At 34.9% G+C, this 21779-nt stretch overlaps 1 protein-coding gene and 1 pseudogene across 1 annotated transcript; both read right to left on the reverse strand.

The window, feature by feature from the left end:
• Positions 1-585: 585 nt before the first annotated feature.
• Positions 586-8295, reverse strand: LOC105793181 (protein REVEILLE 7-like; annotated as a pseudogene).
• A 3903-nt stretch (positions 8296-12198) lies between these two features.
• LOC105790976 (E3 ubiquitin-protein ligase XBAT32) lies at positions 12199-20714 on the reverse strand. The gene is made up of 10 exons (XM_012618794.2): positions 19772-20714; positions 19625-19684; positions 19374-19445; positions 19084-19259; positions 18836-18996; positions 18082-18140; positions 17893-17939; positions 15762-15902; positions 13343-13434; positions 12199-12819 (listed from the first exon to the last, which is right to left on the reverse strand). Exons 1-10 carry the CDS (start codon positions 19964-19966, stop codon positions 12329-12331), a joined length of 1494 nt encoding a protein of 497 aa, XP_012474248.1. The 5' UTR covers positions 19967-20714; the 3' UTR covers positions 12199-12328.
• Positions 20715-21779: the final 1065 nt, after the last annotated feature.

The following is a 21779-nucleotide window of genomic DNA, read 5'->3' on the forward strand; positions in this document are numbered from 1 at the left end:
CATGACATTTAGCGGTGCTTTCCCCACAAACGCCGCTAAATTACATGTTCTTTAGCAGTGCTTTTCCTAAAAATGCCAGTAAAGGTCAACGGCATTTGTGGTAAAAGCGCCGCTAAAAGTCAAATTCTGTTGCGACATTTATGGAAAAACACCACTAACTTCTTTGCTGTTTGAAGTGGGATATCCACCACTATCTAGTTGCTTCTTTGCTTTTAACGTTCTTTCATATTTTACATTGAATGTTCCTCATAATTTGTAGTTCTGGTGATTTTTCTTCATCATTTACCTTTACTTTTTGTTCGTATAGTAATATCAACTGTAGCACTCCCTATGAAATTAGTTTTGTTTATAAGAATTATAAATAATGTGTTGAAATTCAATTTATTATGACAGTTTAAATAAAATTCAGTTTAAAATTTTTCTACCAATCAAAAACAGCAAACAGTAAATACCAACTTTCTTCCTTTCACTGAAAAATGATGTTCAAAATTGTTACATTGAACTAAAAAAATGCAAATCTCATATATCACCAGGATCTTAAGGATTTTTAAATAATTAATCAACAACGAAAATAAGCATTCTACTCTAAACAGGTTCATCATTGCTACGATGGAGATTTGATACCTTATTCGGTTTCCCTTCAACATCTGCTTCAGTAGCTGTATCCTAACATAATCAACGAACCCGACATATTAGCATACAAAATATAAAGAACAAGAAAGTGTTCCATTACTAATACTAGTGGTAAATTTTATGCACTTATGGAAGGTTTAGGGGAATCTTTCACCTGAACTATTTTCCCAAAAAGCTTAATACTTGTGGAAGGTATAACAGGTGTTGCATTGCCTTCACCAAAAACAAAGTCCTTGAAATCTGCATTGAGGTTATGGATCATACATGAAAGAAAAAGAAATTAGAGTCATAAAGGTTAGAAATAGTAGTTTACAAAATAAAGGCAGAGATTTAACCCTATAATTTTACCATGGACAGAATGTTCTCCGCATCTGATTGACCAAATATTTTCATAGATGACAAAAAGGGTTTCTCTTCTTCAACAGCCAAGTTAGAGGTTGCATAGTCAGTTTCCTTTTTAAAGGGGATGTATTGATTGACTGCAAATTCGTAGTACAAGAAGTTGGAAAAGAACATCCTTTCTGTTGCTCCAAGGCAGAAGACCCCATTGCATCAGATAAAACTGACGTTGGTGATTTGTTATCTTGTTCTCTAAAAAATTGGTTAGGGGATGGAGATCTCTCTGGTTGAGATGCTGGTGGCTTTCCTTTCACCAAATCCACAGATTTGAGGGGATATGGATGTACTGGCTTTCTTTTAGGACGAGGAGGCGGTATCACTATTGGTTTAATGGAACCATCAAAGCCACCATTTGACTATCGGACAACCTAGAACCACAATCAGAAAGTACGCATATGAGAAACAGACTGACTAGGAGAACCTGCCTATGATTATACACTTTGCAAGGTAATAAAACATACAATGCATTTTCTTAATCAAGATATAAAACATTTACTTAATCAAGGAAATCTTGTAATGAACTCAAAGCAATGAACCTTAGAGAAAAACTTTTGAGCATAGCTTCAAATTTGAACTGCAGATTTGGTGCCTACATGCTCTGGATGAAAATAAGAGTAACTTAAACTGTTCAAACCATAGTGAACATGACAAATATAAGTAAATCAGTTCAACTCATTGTGCACTTACCTTCTATTTGGTGCCAGCCACAACCATACAACCTTAAAGCTTCAAGAAACCTCTAATGCTCTTCCTCAGTCCATTTCTCATTTTGTTTAGTTATAGTGTAGGGTTTTCTACCTTATTTTAACAGGAAAGAATGAATGTGAGATATGAGTATATATCCATGAAAAGACTAACAATAATATGTTGGAAGTAGTCTTGAAAGGAAAGTATAATTAAACAGGTAACATGAAGAATGGAACCTTGGGTGTGTGCTCATGATTAAATGTGTATAACTCCTGCAACTGGTTCAATATCTTAGATTAGGCGCATATGCCAAATTTAAAAGCATTGGGCGATGTTTTGTCTTCAATTTGGTCCTACATCAGAATTTCCAATAGTAATTAAACAAGGAAAGATCTCACTTTCAAGTAACAATTTTTTGTACTAAAACCTATGATAATTCACATTGAACCATATTCACTTCTACAAAGATATATTTACGTATAAAAAAGAAAACACACCATTCAAAAGAACAGGAAAATCATGTGATTCCAAAACTTGCAATAATCCATAAAACATGGAGCAGTTCCATTACTAATCATGTTAGATTCAGAAGTGCAAACCTGAATTATCCATGGGGTTCCTAACAAGCACGGGCTCGGGTTCCTTTATTTCCATAACCACACAATCGGACATCAAGAATGTCTTGGCCACTGATGTTGCATGCTCCAAGCAACATCTGGCTACCTATAACAAGAAAAATATAATCATCAAAAACTGGGATTTGAACACAAATCCTTTCCTTGAATTCCCTCTAGGCTTCCTTTTTACCGAATATTCTTGCAATCCATGGATATAAAAATTTTATTTTAGTCCCACTAGCTTTAAAAACACTAGGGGTTAAAATTGTAAACTAGGGACAAAGGTATTTGGCAGGCGAGCATTCAATTAAAATGGAGCCAAGCACTTAACAAGGGAACTAACCTTGGTTTAGGGTTATTGACCTTAACTTTTATTGACCTTAGGGACTGAATGAGGCCTAAGGGTGAGCTAATGAACTTTATAAGTGTATAGGAGACCATGAAAAGGCATACTAAATATATACCGATCGCTATGTCGCAACATAAGGAGCAGAATAGAGAAATCATGAAACTGCCTTCGATGTCGTGACACAGCCTAAGGGTGTCGCAACATACCCATAAAGATATTCCAAACAGGAGTATACTGACTCCTATGTTGCGACACAGGTCTTGGTGTTTCGTGACATCGACTCTGAACGATAAATAATACGAGCCAAGGGGCATTTTGGTTCGCACAATCAAACTTAAAGCTCAAGAATGTCAGCTAAACTTAGGGTTAAGCAAGACGGCCACCTAAGATCTATAAATAGGCTCATTTTTCACTTGTAAAAGACACCAATTACTTAGCTTACTTTTCTGCTTTTAATTTCAGTTTAGCTTTTCTTCCTTTTTAGGTTTTAGATTTATTTTTCAAGTTGTTCTCATTTATCTTGAGATATCTGATTTGTGGAGAAAGTCAAACTTTATGGATTCGATTAATTCTTAATACAAATCAGGCATTTTCTTAAATTCTACACTTCAATTCATTTATCATGTTTTCTCTTTACATCAATTTCATATTGTTTATGAAAACCATGAGGAACTAATCCTTCTATGGGGAATTAACGAGTAGAGGTATGATCCATTAACTGTTTTGTAGGTTTACTCAATGTATCTTCTATTTGGGAAAGGAAAAACTTAAAAACATAAGCCTGACAACCCTAGGAAGTAATCAAGGTAGGAATTAATCCAAAATTGGTATGGCCTATCCATGAACACCTTCACCCCAAATTGAGTGGAAGATCGGAAGGTCCTGTTGGGATAGCAGCTAGTTGATTGATGAGGAACTCAGAGCGACAGTTGATGGGAAATACCGGAGCAAGCTAATCACCCATAATCAGATTTGATTTATCCTATTTTTTGGTCTCTTGAATTTTACTTGTTTATGTTATTTTTTTTTATTATTATAAAAATCTTAAAAACTCTCTTTTATTACCATCATACTATAACTAAATTAAAGTACAAATTAGATCTTTCGGTGTTTAGGTTAAAATTAATCTAGCACTTGCCTCCCTTAGGTACGGTCCTCGGAGTACTCACCTACTCTGTTGTAACTATATTATAACTGGACCCGTATACTTGCAAATACCATCTTATATATCTATATCTTTTGCTGTAGTATTCACACTCTAGAGCTTAGTACGTCCGAAGGTAGTCAATGATCTATTATGCTTGGGTCATGTCTAATGTACTGTTAGTCCAGTCAACCACATCTATGTCTCTATCTTCTTGGAATCATTCACTCCGATGCCCAAGACAATACATCTCCCCAATTGCAATTGATAGACAACATATTAAACTTTCAATCGCTTTGCTCAATTTTGATTAGACTAAGGACATTTTTAGGTTCGTCTATTAATACAAGTTGTATTTCTGTACTACGATCTGACCACGTAATACTGCTTAGTATTAGTTAAACATTTAAATGAGCAACATTTGTTTCTATTTTGCTTTACATGCAAAAACTATGTGAGGACAATAATACAAAGTATATTAATTTAATTCATGAATAATTTTATTAATCAATCAATTCAAAAAAATTACAAGTTTACAAAAGAATATACTACACTAACGTCACCAGATCCAACAACCAGAGGCAAAATAAGGTAGAAGGAAAGGAAGGAAGATCCCCTACACAACAATAGTCTCACCAATATTTATAGCTCATATCTCTGATAATAACTTGCACGTGGCTATCATGCAAAGCTGACTCACCACCTTATTATGGCCAACATAATAATTTCTAGACAAATCCTACATTAAATATCCATTGCACTTTAGTTAACTTTTAACTAGATCTTAATAAGAAACTAACTAAAACTGTACAATATACTCACGTGCTCATACAAAAGACTATCAGATCCACAACCTATCAATCCGTCAATGGCAGATACTAGCATGAAGGTCACACACAAAACATACCCAGAGAATCTGCTGATTGGTGGTTCCCTATTTCAACCACGCCAAGACATAAAGACATGAAACCTATACTTTACCAAAAGACAGATCCTTCATCCAAGTTATTACAGACCTACTTGGTTAGCTAAATAGTTTGCCAATCATGGCACGACAACAAAAACTTAACACAACACTAGTGGATAGGGTATAAATCAGCCATCTCTGGCTTATACTTAGCCAAAAATCCACCACAACAAAGACTACACTGGGCAGGATGCTAAACCCTCCCACCCTCAAAAAGAATCTCATCCACGGAATTTTGACCATCAAGCATAACATCTTCAAGAATTCTCAAATCACAAGCATTGATCGATACTCTCGAGCCGATCTTAGCAAAATTTATACTTGGAATTCCTTAGGCAGATTTCTTTCTTACAGTAGCCCTTGCTCTCACATCACGTTGATTCCTACTAATTACTTGAACTAATCGTTCAAATTGGCCTCCAATCCTTGCTAGACAATCTCAAGCTAAATGGTCAAACGACCCATATTCATAATAGAATTTTTTCTCATTCCAGCAAATTCCCACATGGTTTCTTTCACAAGTATTACAAACAAGGGTCTTCATCTTTTTCGACCCACTAAAACTTGCCTTAGATGTAGTTTGATATTCATTACTACTATAGTGAATTCCCATCATTTGAGACTCTCTTACTGGCTCATGGGAGAAATTTCTCATATCTATAGGTTTCTTAAAACTTGTAATAGAGAGCGGTTCAACATTTTCACACTCATTTCTTTCTCTCTCCTACCTTGAACAATCGTTTCCATCTTGTGAATACTTATCCAACAATCCACCCACACATAACACCAACAAGGACTAAGCTGAATAGGATTTTACACGAATAGTCTCTTGCCTAGCTTCGTCAGTCATATAAAACTTCTTCTCAGCAAATTGTTGAGCTCTCAGGGACTATCTCTACATGGGAGTCTAAATACAAATCCTTGGGGACCCGAGTAAAGGAATTGGAAGAGACAGTTCACCAGTTAAACTCCATAGAGAAGTAGTACCTAACTAATATAGAACATATTTAGATGGAGAATGCTAAAGCCTTGAAGAAGTATAAGGTGGACACTCAGCAAGGCATTCAGGACTTTCTCCCTAGGTTAAGAGCTAATCAGATCCTGCACACACAGGTCGTTCCGGGTCCCCTTAATTTAAGCCAAGTGGACTTCAATTGCCTGTGCCAGTTTACCAACACAACCCTTGGCTTCGATATTTACAACCTTTTAGGAGTTAACTAGGAGGGACTTCAGAGGGAGTGGAGGGAATTTGGAGAACTCATTCATGCTCAAAACTTAGAAGCATCTGGTCTGGAGCCTCAAAAAGGATTCACTCCAGGGGAAAGTTAATTGTTCTTATATTTTGTAAAAATCTTTCTATTCTTTTCAATAAAGTTTTTCCTTATTCTATTTCTTCATATTTTACGCTCCGCCTTGCTTATCCTTCCTTAGACTATAGCACTCCCAATATCGACTTAATGATTCACACGTCTGCATCTACACGTCTGCATCCATTTCCATAATACATATTAATTTTATATAATAACCTGAGGGACTAAGCCAAACCTTTCATTACATGCCTATAGGGGTTTTCCATAACTTCTTATGTCTAGAGGATCAGCTAAATTGCAGCTCTAATACTTACTAAATTTGTAGCACCCTATACTTGACCCAATCCATGGGTTTGGGTACCAAATGTCACAAACCACGTATAATTCAATAAACTCTTTAACTTTTGTAGTTACATATTTTGGTTTCAACATTTCTCAAAATGTAAAATCATTTCTAATCTACTTCAAACAAACTTTTAGAATTCTTACAATTTCACTATGATGGTAAATTCCTGACATTATTCGGCATTTTGATTTATGTCTACTACTTTAATACATCTGATCCAGCTTTTGAGGCGTAGCCTCTAAGGAGTGCCCTTTTAGACACATGAACGATAATCATGCCCTTCTCACAATATGATGATGTCTGGTTTGGTCCCTCCACTTGATTCTCAAGCCAAAGCTTTATCATGTGAAGAAGTAGTAAATTTGTAAGTTCAAATGAACTTAATGAGAATCTACATGACTGGACTATAGTAATAATTCAAAAACTTTAAGGAACAAGTTTTAAGCAGATATTTCAACTCCCTAATCATCCTTGGCCTTCCCCAAATTCACTGGCGAGGTTGATGTCTCCCACTTTCCCCACAGCTTACCGTTAACGGTCTACTTCTCTATCTGATACATGGACATGTTCGTTTATGGTGACTGTCCTCTTTTAGTAAAGACCTAATTTTGCCTCATCCCAACTTCCTTTACTACCTAACAAACTCATCTTCCCTTATTCTCAAAACCTTTTATGTGAATTCCACTATTTACCATTGGTTGTCATCCATTCAATACCTCAGAATTCAATTCTTTATCCTCCGATATTCTTGAAGGTTCATCTGTCCCCGATTTGTCCCTACCGAACACTCATCTTGTTAGTTCCACACGGCCTATTCGGTATTATTTAGTCTTGGTCAAACATCCTTCATTTCTATAGGTTTAGATAAACTTTACCAGTCAGACCATTGTGCTATCGTTGTTCCCAAGTGAAACCCTAATAGACTTATCCGTCCAAGCAGACTTTTGCCCACGGACCCCTTAGACTTAAGTTTCACTTTATCTAGTTTCACCCTTGACTCGAGTTTACTTGCCAATACATGCAAAGTCATAAGTTCATACTCGTTTTTCTTAACTTTCTAATTTGGCAGATCCTTGGGCTATCCCATCTACCCGCATTCTTGGATAAGTTGTATTCATCCTTTTGTGTTACTCTCCAAGTAGATCATACTTCGATCTCTCTCTTACCTTGTACTATCATTTTTCCTTGACAAACGTTCTAGAAAACTTCACCTAACACCATAGCCAAGCTATGGCTTACCCAATCTGAATTCATGTTTAATGTCCTAGTGAACTTCCCCGTGTTTATTATCCTGGCAAGCTACCCCGTGTTTACTACCCTGACGGGCTACCCCGTGTTTACTATCCCAGTGGACTCTCCATTGGTTGCCATAGTCGAGCTATGTTCTTACACTTTATAGCTTTCTTGAAGTGTCGCCCCGAAGGGCCTTACCGTCATCGCGATGTTGCCCCATAGAGCCTGCTAACCACTGTCGCGATGTTGCTCTCTAGAACCTAAATACCGTCATCACGATGTTTCCTCTAAAAACTAGTCAATATCATTCCTTTTCACATTTTACCTTGATCCTCGAACACCGAAGTGTCCCTCCCCTCTCCCTTCCCGGAAGGCCCAGAGCTTCGCACATCACGGTTTGCACTAAGCAACCTTGTACGGCAGTATCATAACTATTCATCTACCCATTCTTCCATTTCGTCATTCCTATACCTTGATACTCCAACACCGTAGTGTCCCCTTTACAAGGCCCGAATCTTCGCACATCACAGTTTGCACTCAGCAACACCATATGGTGGTATCTAATAGAAACTCCCATTCCCCAAATCCTAGCTACATCTATCCCATCCATACTTTTCCCTTCATGCCCCAAATTTCATAAACACGCAGGCTTGGTCAAGTAATTTATCATTTAACATTCATCATGCACATTAACTAATCATCAATAATCAACCATTAACGGCGTCAATCATCTAGCAAGAGTTCACACAATTGTTGTATAAACATAACCTACTCTTTCACCTAGCACTCACAAATTATGAACTCAGGCCATCTTAATACATTTTCTGTTAGAGTATGCCCAAAGACCAGTCATGAGATGATTGTAACAACATAATTATTTTAACTCGTTTATTAATATAAGGCATAGCCATTATTATTTCAGTTTATTTTCTGTGTATATAAATAAATTATTTTATAATAATGTCTTGAAAATAATATGATTATTCTTAAAATTTCCTTAGTCGAGTATTATTGTGGGCTTGGACAACAATAATGCATTAAGACTAACGTGTACTTGATTGATGACAAAGTGTTGTCATTGATATAAGATGTAAAAATCAATACATGAGTATGTGTGTTAGAGAACAACATATTAGACTGACTCACTATGAGTATGTTTCTTGAATTATTATGTAATAGTCACAACATTACTCATAGTGACTACTATGTATACGATCCTCAAACTTGAGATCATCATTATCCGACATCGTGAGTCGTATATTTCGATACAGTCAAATGTTCACCGTAACTGGTTGTTCTATAAAAGCTGATGTTGGATATGCCATAATCTATGTAGTAGGATATGGTTGATCAATATAAAATTTGTCCCTCCTACGTAATGGGAGCAATATCCTAGGCCACTTGATTGAGTGAGACTAGAAATGCATGGCTATGGTCGAATAAGTTGATATTAGTTATCATACTTGCTTTTCATAGTCTACACAGGATATCAATAAACATTAGATGGACTATGCAAGTGTTACTATTCCATGACTTGTGCCCATTCCAGATATAAAGGACAAAAGGATTTAATACATGAAGGGTTAATCACAGAGAGGTTATGTCGAATCATGACTTCTTGTAACTTAGGTAGCAATGATGCATTACTAGATGCCACTCATTGTTTGTAATATTAGAGTTGTTCTAGTATTACTGCTAATATTACAAGAATCTACAAGGTCACACCCTATGGTTGAAACAAACAGAATCCAAACATAGTTGGTATTGTGTTTAGCTATCACACGAATTAAATTGATTATAGAATTAATTTAATTGGGTAGTTAAATATCGAACGAATTATGTGTATATGTTGTACACATAATGAAAAATATGGCTAAATTAATATATGAATTTGATTCGTATAAAATTTAACTAAAAATAATTTCCGAAATCCTTGTTATAATTATTGTAATTATAATTTAGGATTGAATATTATTATAATTATTGTAATTGTAATTTTGGTCAAACATTATTATAATTATGGTAATTATAATTATTATATTTAGTTAATTATTATAATTTGATTTATATAAAAATATCAATTATTCCCGAATTAGGAAATATAGGATTTTTAGAAAAAACCTAATATACCCTAAATAAGGTGTGTGTGAGGTCTAATAGTCGTTAAGAGATTTTTCTCTCTCTGAAAAAGTTTTAGAGAGAGCTTACCATTCGTTGTCATACTGGATGGATTACGTAGAGGTCGAAATGTTTCCTGGCGGCTTGGAATCGACATACAATTGTGTAATCTATTTCTTCGATTCTTTAAACGATTAAAAGTAATCATTCATACCCTTTTCACCCTAATTCGTTCCTTGCACATGGATCCCTGGATGTGATTGCCAAACTTAATTTTTTGCTACGCGGGGTGTATCGATGATCCAACATTTTCAATGTGGTTCATGTAAGCAACATAACAACACTTTATCACCCAAAAGCAAGGTACAGAAACTCACCTCGCTTCCTTTTTCCTTAACAACTCAGCTTGTCCGAATGCCAAAGCCTTCCTCGTCCTAACAGCTAAGCATGACAACCAATTATTCGTTAACCTAATGGTGGTAAGCCTTTAGAAACCCATAAGCTTTAAATTTTACAAAAGCTTTGAGAGTCCTTAGTTTACTCCTTCCTCTAATCCATGAGTACAGAGGGATAGGAAGCTTACCATTTTCTCCCAATTTCCCCACTTCCAGACCTCAATTCATACAACAACTACAACATGTAAAGCATCCTTCAGCTATGAAGAGAAAAATTTGTAAACAGAATTGAGAAAATTCTGTCTCGACACATACACATATATATACTCCTTTAGCATGATCTTCACCGACCGTCATAACCATTCATCCTTAATCATTTTGTCTCCCACATGGAACCAACTAGTTCCATCCTAACCGAACTAGAATTGAGATCCAACTAATCGCAATTCAGTTGTTAAAATTTTTGAATCTCCCAGCGGAGTCCGACAATTTGCCAATCCTTTCAATTTAATCCTAAATATTTGTAAATTTCGGGTCAATTAAGATAACAGGGTGTTACATCGGTAAGGAGGTCACGTAAATGACTAATGTGATGTTTCGAATTCCGGTCAGTTTGTCTCGGCCGGGTTTGGGGTGCCTCAGGATCAAAATTTATTCCAATAATATAATATCTCACTATTTAATATTTCCAATATAATTTTCATGTGAAATGACCAAAATGCTCTTTTTTGCGAAAAAACTACACTTTAGCCCCTTATTACTTATTACCTTTCGCTAATTCCATTTTCGGCACTTACCTTTTGCTAATTCCATTTTCGGCACTTAGTACTTGAAAATTTTCATAATCCACACTTATCATTCTCAATCATTAATGGTTCGTGCAAAAATTTACATTTATGAACTTTCTCGATAAAATATAAAAAATTATAATTTAATCCCTATGCCATTTACTTCAATTCAATATAACTCAATTGGAAACTCCTTAACCTTAATACACACTCATCATCATTTCCATGACAAATAATCATTATTATCAAAAACAATTTGTTTGTTCAAATTTCATTTTGTCCCTATACTTTTCTATCCTTTTCAATTTAGTCATATTTTCAATATTTCAAGTTCCGCTCATACTTATTAAAAATTGAATTAACTCTACTAATATTCATTTAATATCTCCTTTTGGGTTTCCTCAAATTTTGTTGTGTACTTTCTTGAAATAGTACTATTCAGCTTACCAAAATTTTGGGACGTTACAACCACAATTAGACATCAAGGTAAAAAAAGATGTCATTACCTTAAATAAATAAGAAAATTTGTATATTCTAATTTACAAAAATCGATGCCTCTAAGTTTGAGTGGTAATTGGGAGACAAGATTAAATTGAATTGAGATGAATCAATTGCATTGATCATAGGGTCATTAGGATTGACCTTAGTAGGAGGAGCAACTATAGGAGATATGGATTTCTTGACCAATTTGAAAAGGAAAAAGGAAAAAGGACGGATATTATATAAAAAAGGTCATTTTTTAAAAATTGTTAACAATGAGGCAAATTGAAAATAATGTTTCAAAATTAAATCTAAGCTATGATTCTATATAAAATAACAAAATGATGAAAAGAAGTGCTTTCTATTATTGAATTGCATCAAATAATTTATACAAGCGATATGAAAAGGATAGCTCTAATACCATAATAGGAAACAAACTCAAATAATAAGATAGCTAGAAATTAAAAATTGGAAATAAGAATAAAGTAATAGAAATATATTGCAACAAAGCCACACGGAGAAGTCTAGCTCTCAAACATTGCACTGTAATTAATTATTTCTTCGATACATATAAACACCGTCAATTGAAGTTGGGATATAAAAATTATGTTTTTTCTTTATCCCTAATTTTTCTTAAGATTAAAAAAGAAAACATTTCCAAATTACATAGCATGTCCTTGCCAAGGGCATAACCAGGGGGGCTGGCAGGTAACATGCCCTCCCCCTTTAAAATTTTCTAGCTCTTTACACAACCAAGAATCATTATAAACATGAAATTTCAATTACAATTATGGGCAAAATTAGAGGGGGCAATCAACCATATCAGATAGGAAAAGAACGGAGGAGAAAAGCACAAAAAATGTCAGCAACCATTGCCTGTAGTTACACATTGATTAAGAGTTGAGAACCATGATCTTCTGCCCTCTGTAGCCGAGCGTCTTAAGCCGCGCAAATTCTGGTCGGCAGGGCAGCGAGTTAAAGGACTAGAATTCGGAACACCAATGCAAAGGCTAGAGTGGATTTTCATCGACAGGGAACTCTGACCACTTATGCTGCAGAATGAAGATCCAGGGGGAGAAATGCGAGCGCAATGGACCACAGGCTTGCAAAGCGGGGTTGTCATTGAAGTTGGCTCCAACATCTCACTAGAACATGTGCAGAAAGACAGGGACAAACTTGTTCTTGCAACAGCCTTAACTATTGGTTTTGCTCCAGGGAGCTTGACAAATGATACTATTCCGTGCCGACAAAGAGGACAGGCAATTGAGCCAGTTGGACCTTTAGCTACATTTGTTGTGTGATTTGTAGAACAGAGGTATAAGGCACAGTGTGTGCAGAACTCATGATCACAACCTGCACCATGGGCAATATATCTGTGAATTCTGATTTTCGTAACATCTAGTCACATATATCCCATGATCATCAATGTCAAACATGAATTCCTACACTTTGTGATGAAAATTCAGGGTGTGGATATAATGAAGAAACGGATTTTGAGGTATGCATATACGTATCAAAATGCCCATAACAGAAGGAATTTTATTGTATTATTAGCACTTCTAACCTGATTTAGAACATCTCAAAATCGGCACTTATTTCCTCTCAACCTCACCACTAAAAATAATGACCGCACCTAATTCTGTTTGTGCATGAAGAAAAAAGTTTCTATGAATGTGTCTCTGTGATAAAAAATGAGTTACGTGTGTGATAATGTCATTCTAATATTAGAATCTTAGGTGGAAGATTTCATTTCCTCATCCCTTTCAATGAATATCCATATCGATTCTTATAATCCTATAGACTACACTGATACCAGTAATTATAACTGAGATAAATAAGCTCTAGCAGGATTTGTTACATGGAATGAATAAGTTACCTTCTGCAGCTACTGTACACTGCCTGTCCAGACATACAGCACATGGATCTTGGCATGAGAACAAGGAATCACCAGTCCTCCATCCACATTCTCTTTATAAGACAAATGAAGGTGAAAAGATTTAGTTCATATGATACGAATCTCAGTTTTTAGCACAAAAATTGATGCGGAGACCCGGTAGCCATCATGTTCATAAATTTATAATTATTGCTTGCATATACTCACAAATGGATGTCCATGCATATATCCAGTTTCCTGTTTTAATATTTCTGTGAATATATGAGAAATTGTTAATACAAAGATTTCAGGATAAAGCTGAATATAAGGTCTTTATCCCGTTGTTGTTCTACTCTCTTGGTAATTGCATGAAGCAGCAATTTAAAGTTGTTTATTTCAATGTTTAATTTAATTGAACAGCACAGTTAAGAAACTATAAAAAATTGGATCAGTTAATGAGAACAGAAAGCATAATCCTCTGCACTCAGGTATTTACTAACATTTTAATATAACGTAGCAGAAAACTCTAAAGGACCTGAAGTTTAATTTGCACCACAACCCAGTCTGTTGATTTCTTCAACTTGAGGAACTATCTTCTTTTTGCTGTTTGATGAGCTCATTTAACTGACACAACTAGGAGTGGTTATGTGAATTTTTAGTTTAAATGATTATATGGATTTTAACCAATAAAATATGTAGGCTATATAAAAGGAAATATGCAAGGTTGACTTGAAAATTCCATTTCACTATAGGAGTCTAGCACCATAAAAAAGAAACTTTTTACAAAGTTTTCTTAAATTGGAAGTATACAATTTAATACAAAATAAAGCCAGAAACTGAAAACACATTGATTTAATTTATCCAAAACCTGATGGAAATCTAAATTCAACTAATGCAAAATCTGGAGACAACAAGCTTAGATGTTTCTTTCCTGACTAAAAAAAAATTTAATAGTACTTTGGGAATAAAACAAAAACAACAATGACAATTTTACAATAAACTTTGAATCCACTTAATTGGGAATGAAAGTATAATCTAATACTGCCTCAAAACTAATAAAATTATACCACAGAATAAGGCAAAATGAAACTTGTCAATCTTTTTCTTTTGTTCCTTTTCCTTTTCCATCTTATGTGGCTAGACATTAAAGCAAAAATGAATCACTCTAAAGCGAGAGATTATTTGTCAGCTAACTTTGGGAAGAGAAATGCTAAAGCCTTCCTACAAATCTAGTTTGCTTGTTGATCAAATTGGATTCTAAATGGCTTGAAAATTGAAAGGGAAATTAGGGGAGAAGAAAGGACTAGGCAGTAAATAAATTAAGTGAAAGAAACACTTCAAAGTACGAGGTAAAAATGGACAATCAACAAGATTTTGTTCTGAAAGTTCCACTAAAGAAGTTGGTTGATGGTTTGACAGTCAATCTTCTAGACAATGTAATGCAGATTTAGCTATGGCATGGACCTTAACCCTATAGGTAGACTCTAAAATCTAATTGTAATTGCTGAAAGGGAAAATTATGCTGCTAATAAAAAATATTTTCCAGAAATGTGTTGGTTGTCACCAGTTTTCACAATTGAATAACGCTGATTCACTTTCCTGGGCTAGTAAGGTTTAGACTATAGATACAAAGTGTTGAAATATGTGAAACCCATAAATTTTGGGGATATATTTTAAAGTTATTTAGGTAGATAAATCTTAGAATAAATCATTTGAGATATTCTAGGATTATTTTATTTTATCTTTTAGTAGTTGATTAGAATAAGGTAATTATTTTCCTTATCTTTTAGTAGTTTATTAGAATAAGGGAATTATTTTTCCAATTAGGTTATGACTCTTTTCTCTATTTAAATTCAGTTCTTTAGTTAATAAAATACAGAACAGTTTTATTAAATGCTCTCTTGAAAACTTTCACAAAGTACATCTGCTTTAGTTTCACTCTCCAACTCTTATTGTTCTGCCATTCCTAAGCATCACCCGGGACCTCCCTTCCACCTCAATAAAAGATACATACTCTGCCAGATTTTCTCTCTCCCAAATAAACAGCATGATGTTAGCACTTAACAGAATGTCTAGAAGCAGACTCCTGCAAGTTTTAAGCCTTCAATTCTAACAGTTTTCACAGAGTAAAACTCCTGACTACCAGATATAAACGAATCTGAAAACATACACCAATATCCAGCGGTGTAGTTTGAGTGATTAGTGATAGCAAATACCTTGTTTCTATTTCCAACTAAGTACGCACACTTCAACCTAATTTGCCAGAAAATTAACAAACTGCAGTATTATAAATTTGATAAAAGTTCATGGATAAGCACATCACATGCAAAAACTAAAACTCTGAAGGTTATACAAAAGCCTATGGCAAAGAGAATTGATGCAACAACACAAAATAAGGAAAGACAGTGCAGATTTCACTCACCTAGCAATTCTAATAATGCTCATAAGGGGAAGAGACAGAAAGGGTGAAGGAAGAGCTTGCGACTGGCCTTCAGGCTGACTGCTAAGGATTTCCTCAAGCCAACTTTTGCGCCATGAACGGGCAACCATTAAAGGACTCCACCTTGAAGAAACAATTTAAAAACAAGGATAGATCACATCTGATTATTCATCAAGACAGGGTTTAGAAAACAAATAGCAACAAATAGAAAAGGTTATGTCAATGAATTTCATGATGAAACAAAAATAATATGATATCCAGGCATCTTACTTAGTATATAATAAAGGTTAACTTTATAACAGGATTTCTGCTATTGATTGACCACAGTTGTGCCTGAACTACCATTTCTTCACCAAAATATATGAAAAATTTCTACCATGCCATAAGTGATATGATGTAGTCATAAGATGATAGGGTTAACCATTGAAATGTCACAAAGTAAATCCTTTTAGTCAGATTAAATATGGCATGAAGCGTTCCTTTCTAATGAATTGTAGCTTTACCCAAAATATGAAAAATGGTGACCACATAAAATATGCATCCATCAGGAGCAATTTTAACAATGAAACATGTTTAAAAGGAACAAGCATTATCACACAAGATGAACCATGGATCCTTTTCCTCCTTAATCAGAATGCATCTTTCCTCAATATAGCAATGGAACAAAACCCCACCACATGGATAAGTTTGACAGGCATGGGCAAATTTATATGTTATCGACTTAGCTTTTTTTCTGTTAACAGGTTGTAAATATGATGTACTGTAAATATCTTGTATTGAGAGATTCTACTTGACATGGTGAACTATTTGGAATCCTGAGAAATATAGAAGATAGGTAGGGAAGTTGAACTATCTCACAGTAACTCGATATTGCATATGCAGTTTGTATTGTCAGTCAATTTATGTTGTCTCCAACCATCCATCATTGGGCAGCTCTTGAACAGATCTTGTGCTGCTTAAAAGAGCTCCTGGACAAGGTATATTGTACAAGAATCATGGACACAGTAGAGTGTTTTATAGAAGCAGACTGGACAGGATCGAAAGTTGACTAAAGGTCCACTACAGGATATTGTGTATTCATTGGAGGAAATTTGGTGTCGTGGAAGAGTAACAAACATAATGATGTATCCCGATCCAGTGCAAAATCAGAATATATAGTCAGGGCTCAGTTTGTTTGTGAAATCATGCGGATACATGATCTCATGATTGAAATAGGCCTGAAGTCTTCATTACCAGCAAAATTATGGTGCAATAATCAGGCTGATCTCCATATTGCCTCAAATCCAATATTTCATGAACCAACAGAACGCATAGAAGTTGATTGGCATTTCATTAATGAAAAAATGCAAGAGCTGGTATCTACCAGTTACCTAAAAACTGAAAATCAACTTCGTGACATTTTCACAGAAGCTCTCTTCGAGAATCGGTTTCAATTTCTTTGTAACAAGCTAGGCATGATTACTATTTATGCTCCAGCTTGAGGGGGAGAGTTAACAGGTTGTAAATATGTTGTACTGTAAGTATCTTATATTTAGGGATTCTAGCAGATAATTAGGATTAAATTTTGTACTCTTTCCTTTATAGTATTTTCAATATCAGTACAAATACTCACATCAATGGATAAAGAGAAATGATCTTCTCCTTACTTTTTACATTTTCTAGCATCTTGTCTTAGTCTTATTCTTAGTCTTGCTTCTTTCTATACCTCATTTCGTTTTAACCCATAAATGCAAAAAAATGGTCTGCAGGTCAGAAAGGGAGATTTAGAAAAATGGTAAATGAAATTTCTTAAGGAGGGGAAGGAGCAGAAAGAAAACTAAACAGCGAAAACCTTCAGTGTATCTATTAAAGACCATTCAAAAGTGAAATTGATTTTATAATTACATGCTCCGAAATTCCAATCAAGAAGGCAGTTAACTGATAGCAGCCTGTGCTTAAGGACTCTGTGCGCCCTTTTTACTAACCACTCTTATCAAAGCAGCATCTTAGTTGATTTCTTTTTCTAACTTCGTGCTTTTGAGGTGAAAACATATTATTAGTAATACATTTTAGCAGAAGTTAATGTAACAATGATGCATGGCATTTAAACATGATAAGAGTCACAGTAACATACCCATTTACAGTAGTGGTAGTAATACTGGCACCCCTGGCTATCAAAATCTGAAAGATCATACATCAAGATTATAAGTTAGAAATTGAATAGAGAGAGAGAAAAAATCAGTCATGAATGATATTAGTACGTGATTGAATTTCTTCTAGTTCCCTGTTTCTGGTTGTGATGCTGCAGAGAGCAAGGACATACCTGACAACATTGTGCATTTCCACCACAAGCAGCATAGTGAAGAGCAGTGCTCCCAGCACCTGCAAAGGTAACAAATTTAATGAGGCTACTATTTTAGGAGAAAAATAAGTCTAATATCAAGAGAACATAAAGGAGAAAACACAGATTGTTGGGGAGAAGACTTATTAGCTCAATAGCATTTGAAGTTTTCCTACCTATGCTATGAACCATAACATTCTAAATGATCACCTAAAAGGCCCTCAAGTCTGATCGGATTGTAAAGGCTTTACTAATGAATATATAAATGACAGACACTTGAGAAGAGAAGTCAGTCTGCAGTTTCAAAGCCTCAAAAACATTTAGAAACGGACAAGTGGGGGAGTTTTAGCCATCCAGGGACTAACTGCTTTTGTATTTATGTACAGCTTCTTATCAGATTGGAAGAAGTGTACTAAATTACCAATAAACAGGAACTCCACCTATATATTGTAATTTTGATGTGCATTGGTGGCCTGGAAACCGGAAAGGCAAAATGGAAAAGAAGGGAAAGAGAAAGTGACATTGAAGAACAATAATTATTGAACAAAGAAAACCAAGGCAGAGGATAAAAAGAGGATAAAGAGGGGATCCCTGATGAACATGAAAAAAGTGCAATGCAGAATTAATTTGCCGCTTAATAATGATTTTGCTGTTATTGCTCAATGACAAAAAGCTGCAAAACAATAGACTGAATCAAGCGAGACTGGACAAAATGAATGTTTGAATTCTGAATTACCTATTAGATCAATCGTCGTTCCATCTTCTACAGTGACCTCAGCAACAGAAGCTCCCAAATCCAGGAGCAGCTGAACACTTTCAACATGTCCATTCAAGGCTGCCATATGAAGAGCAGTGACACCGCCATCAGCAGGTTTATTGATAACCTCGCGAAGAGCACTGGAAGGTCAAGATGAAACTGAGAATGAATGAATGAAAACAGAAAGTAGACATAAGAAGCAATAACGAGGATTAATATATATTTACCTCTCATCAAAATCTGAAGTAGATTCTTTATCTTTTGATTTGTTTGTTAATATATTCCAACAATCAGGAATGCTAGGAATATAATCTGCAAGAAGGAGCCTTATGCACCGGGAATGACCATTCAAGGCAGCCAAGTGGAGTGCAGTACCCCCATTAAGATAATCTGCTCTGTGAATCTAAGAACCATTTCAGCACAAACTTCACTTGTCATAATCAAATTCCAATCAAGTTTGAAAACCATACAGATCTATAGCAATAGAGGAAACTAAACTTTCAAGTAACAATCTTACATTGGCCCCAAAAAGAATCAAAATTTGAACAACCTCCCAGTGTCCATATTGACAAGCTTGCATCAGAGCAGTCTGTAGATCACAGTTATTAAGCAAAACTTAAAACAAACAATAGTAACCCAGGAAACCTAAACTAAATTATGTCTGAGAAACCCAAAAGCCACATGAATAATAACTGGTTGGCAAATTTAGAAATGGACTCAAATAATGGATGAGAGAAAAAAGAAACAGAGAATACAAAATTGAATTACCTGACCCCGATAGTTCCTGAGGTTAATATCTACTCCAGACTCAAGCAAGAGCGAAACTATCTGATATAAAAATGAAAAGAAAAAAAATCAGCATTACGGTTAATTTGGAAGAAACGTTTCCAGGCAGAAATTTAAGGTATTGAATACCTCATGGTGACCCTGAGCAGCAGAGTAATGGAGAGGCGAATTGCGAGCTCCAAAAGTTGAATACCTTGCAAGTCTTGGATTGTATTCCAATAAAGCCTTGGCTTCTTGAAGATCTCCATCTCTTGCTGCGGAAACTAGGCGTTCCCCAGATGCGGAACATCCAAAGGAGTTCCCCACAAAGCTTAGAAATCTCATTGATGAGCTTCTCTGTCTGTTCTAAATGCCTAAAAAACGGTGCACCACAAAACCTCTCCTAAATCATAATCCTCAAACCATCCAAATCTTGCGAAATAGACCAAACCAATAACAATGAAGCCTTCCAAAATACATCTAAGAGAAGTTCTAACAGTCAATGTTTCATTTCCTTAAATGGATTGCCACCTTTTTAATTTTGACATCAGAAGAAGAACCTTGCCTGCAATTACTTTAAAAAAGAAAAAAAAATCAGGATGTGACTGTTTTATGGATTAATAAATTGTCTCGTGCTTTTCAAGATGGAACCAAACAAACAAAAAGTTATAAATTCTTCTGACTCTAAGAAAGAAATAAAGATTCCTATCTTTCAAAGTCAAATCCCCATCAAATAAACATCTACAATCTCTAGAATCTCCATTGCGGTCAGATTCCCACTAACAAATACCCAGCTTCAAAATTATCAGGATGACCCAAAATCTGCAAAACCCAATTCCAGATACTCCTAAAAGAATCGGAATTTAAAAGACCCTGATCAAAATAGCATCCTCTCTCTCTCTCTCCCCCCTTTAACAATTGATCAACGTTGAAGCCCTTTAGAAAAGGACTTGACCAAATGGAAGACACGTTTGTACTTAAATGTGGAATAATGGGATGCGGATATAATGTAACCGAAATTGAAATTTGCTACAAATAAGAGAAAGAAAGATCTAAACGGGAGATAAAAATGGGAAATGTTTTTATGAAGACAGCAACCTTTTACTGCAACCTCAACCACTAAATTGACCCGTAAGAACACTTCAAAAATAAAAAATAAATAAAAGCGTGTCCCTATGATTGGCTATTATTGGCCAATTGGCAGTCAACGTTGCTAGTAAGTTCAGGGGTTTTTCTCATTTCTCGGTGAAAGGAAAGTTTATTTCATTGTCAATTATAACTTACAACAAGGTACTAATAAAAGTCAGCTCATCTAGTTGCCAAATCCCATGGTTTTTGTTAACTTTTGGGGGTGTTTAAGATATGAAAATTATATAAAACCTCTTTCGAAACAAAATAGCTAGCGAAAGATAGATGACTGAATGACTTGCAGTCAAATTGATCCAACTATTAATGTTATGGGTGACCATGTAAGACTTGAGTTGGATTTCTGGTTGAAGATACTTCATGCGTTTGAGGCCTGAAGCAATGGCGGTGCCTTCAATTGGACTCCATTTGGATTTTAGAAATTTTAGATTAGTGGTTTCTAACAATGTGGATAGAAAGAATTGTACGGCCTAGGTTTCATTGTAAGTTACACAACCCTGCGGAGAATGGCATGCTGCAGCTGTACGACATCATACATGGGATGGGATGGGAGGCACCTAATTTCATTTGGGTACCAGTTTTTCTTAAGATTATGATTCCATAATAAGTGATAACTTTTAAATTTTAAAGTTTGATATATAAAAAAATTATTTTCTTTAGAATCTAATTTTTATTTAAAAAATATTATAAACAAAATTAAACTTATTTATTTTTATTAGAGTTGTATAATCCAAATTCCTATTAAATAAAATAAGATATTGCTTGCAAGTTAAATTAAAATATATATATATTTTTCTAGAAAATTTAGTATTTATTAGTATAATATATTTAACATTTATTAGTATAATTTATTTAACCTACAATTTAGATTATAAAGAGACTATTTTACAACCTTAGAAAATACATCCATTAAATATTAGAACTTATAACAGCTTTTAGAGAATTTTGTATTTACGTTTTAAGGGTTCTTTATTTTCGAGTTTTGGGATTTAGTTTTTATCTTCATCTTTTG

Source organism: Gossypium raimondii, chromosome 8 (genome assembly GCF_025698545.1).
Source record: "Gossypium raimondii isolate GPD5lz chromosome 8, ASM2569854v1, whole genome shotgun sequence".
NCBI classification, from domain to species: domain Eukaryota; kingdom Viridiplantae; phylum Streptophyta; class Magnoliopsida; order Malvales; family Malvaceae; genus Gossypium; species Gossypium raimondii.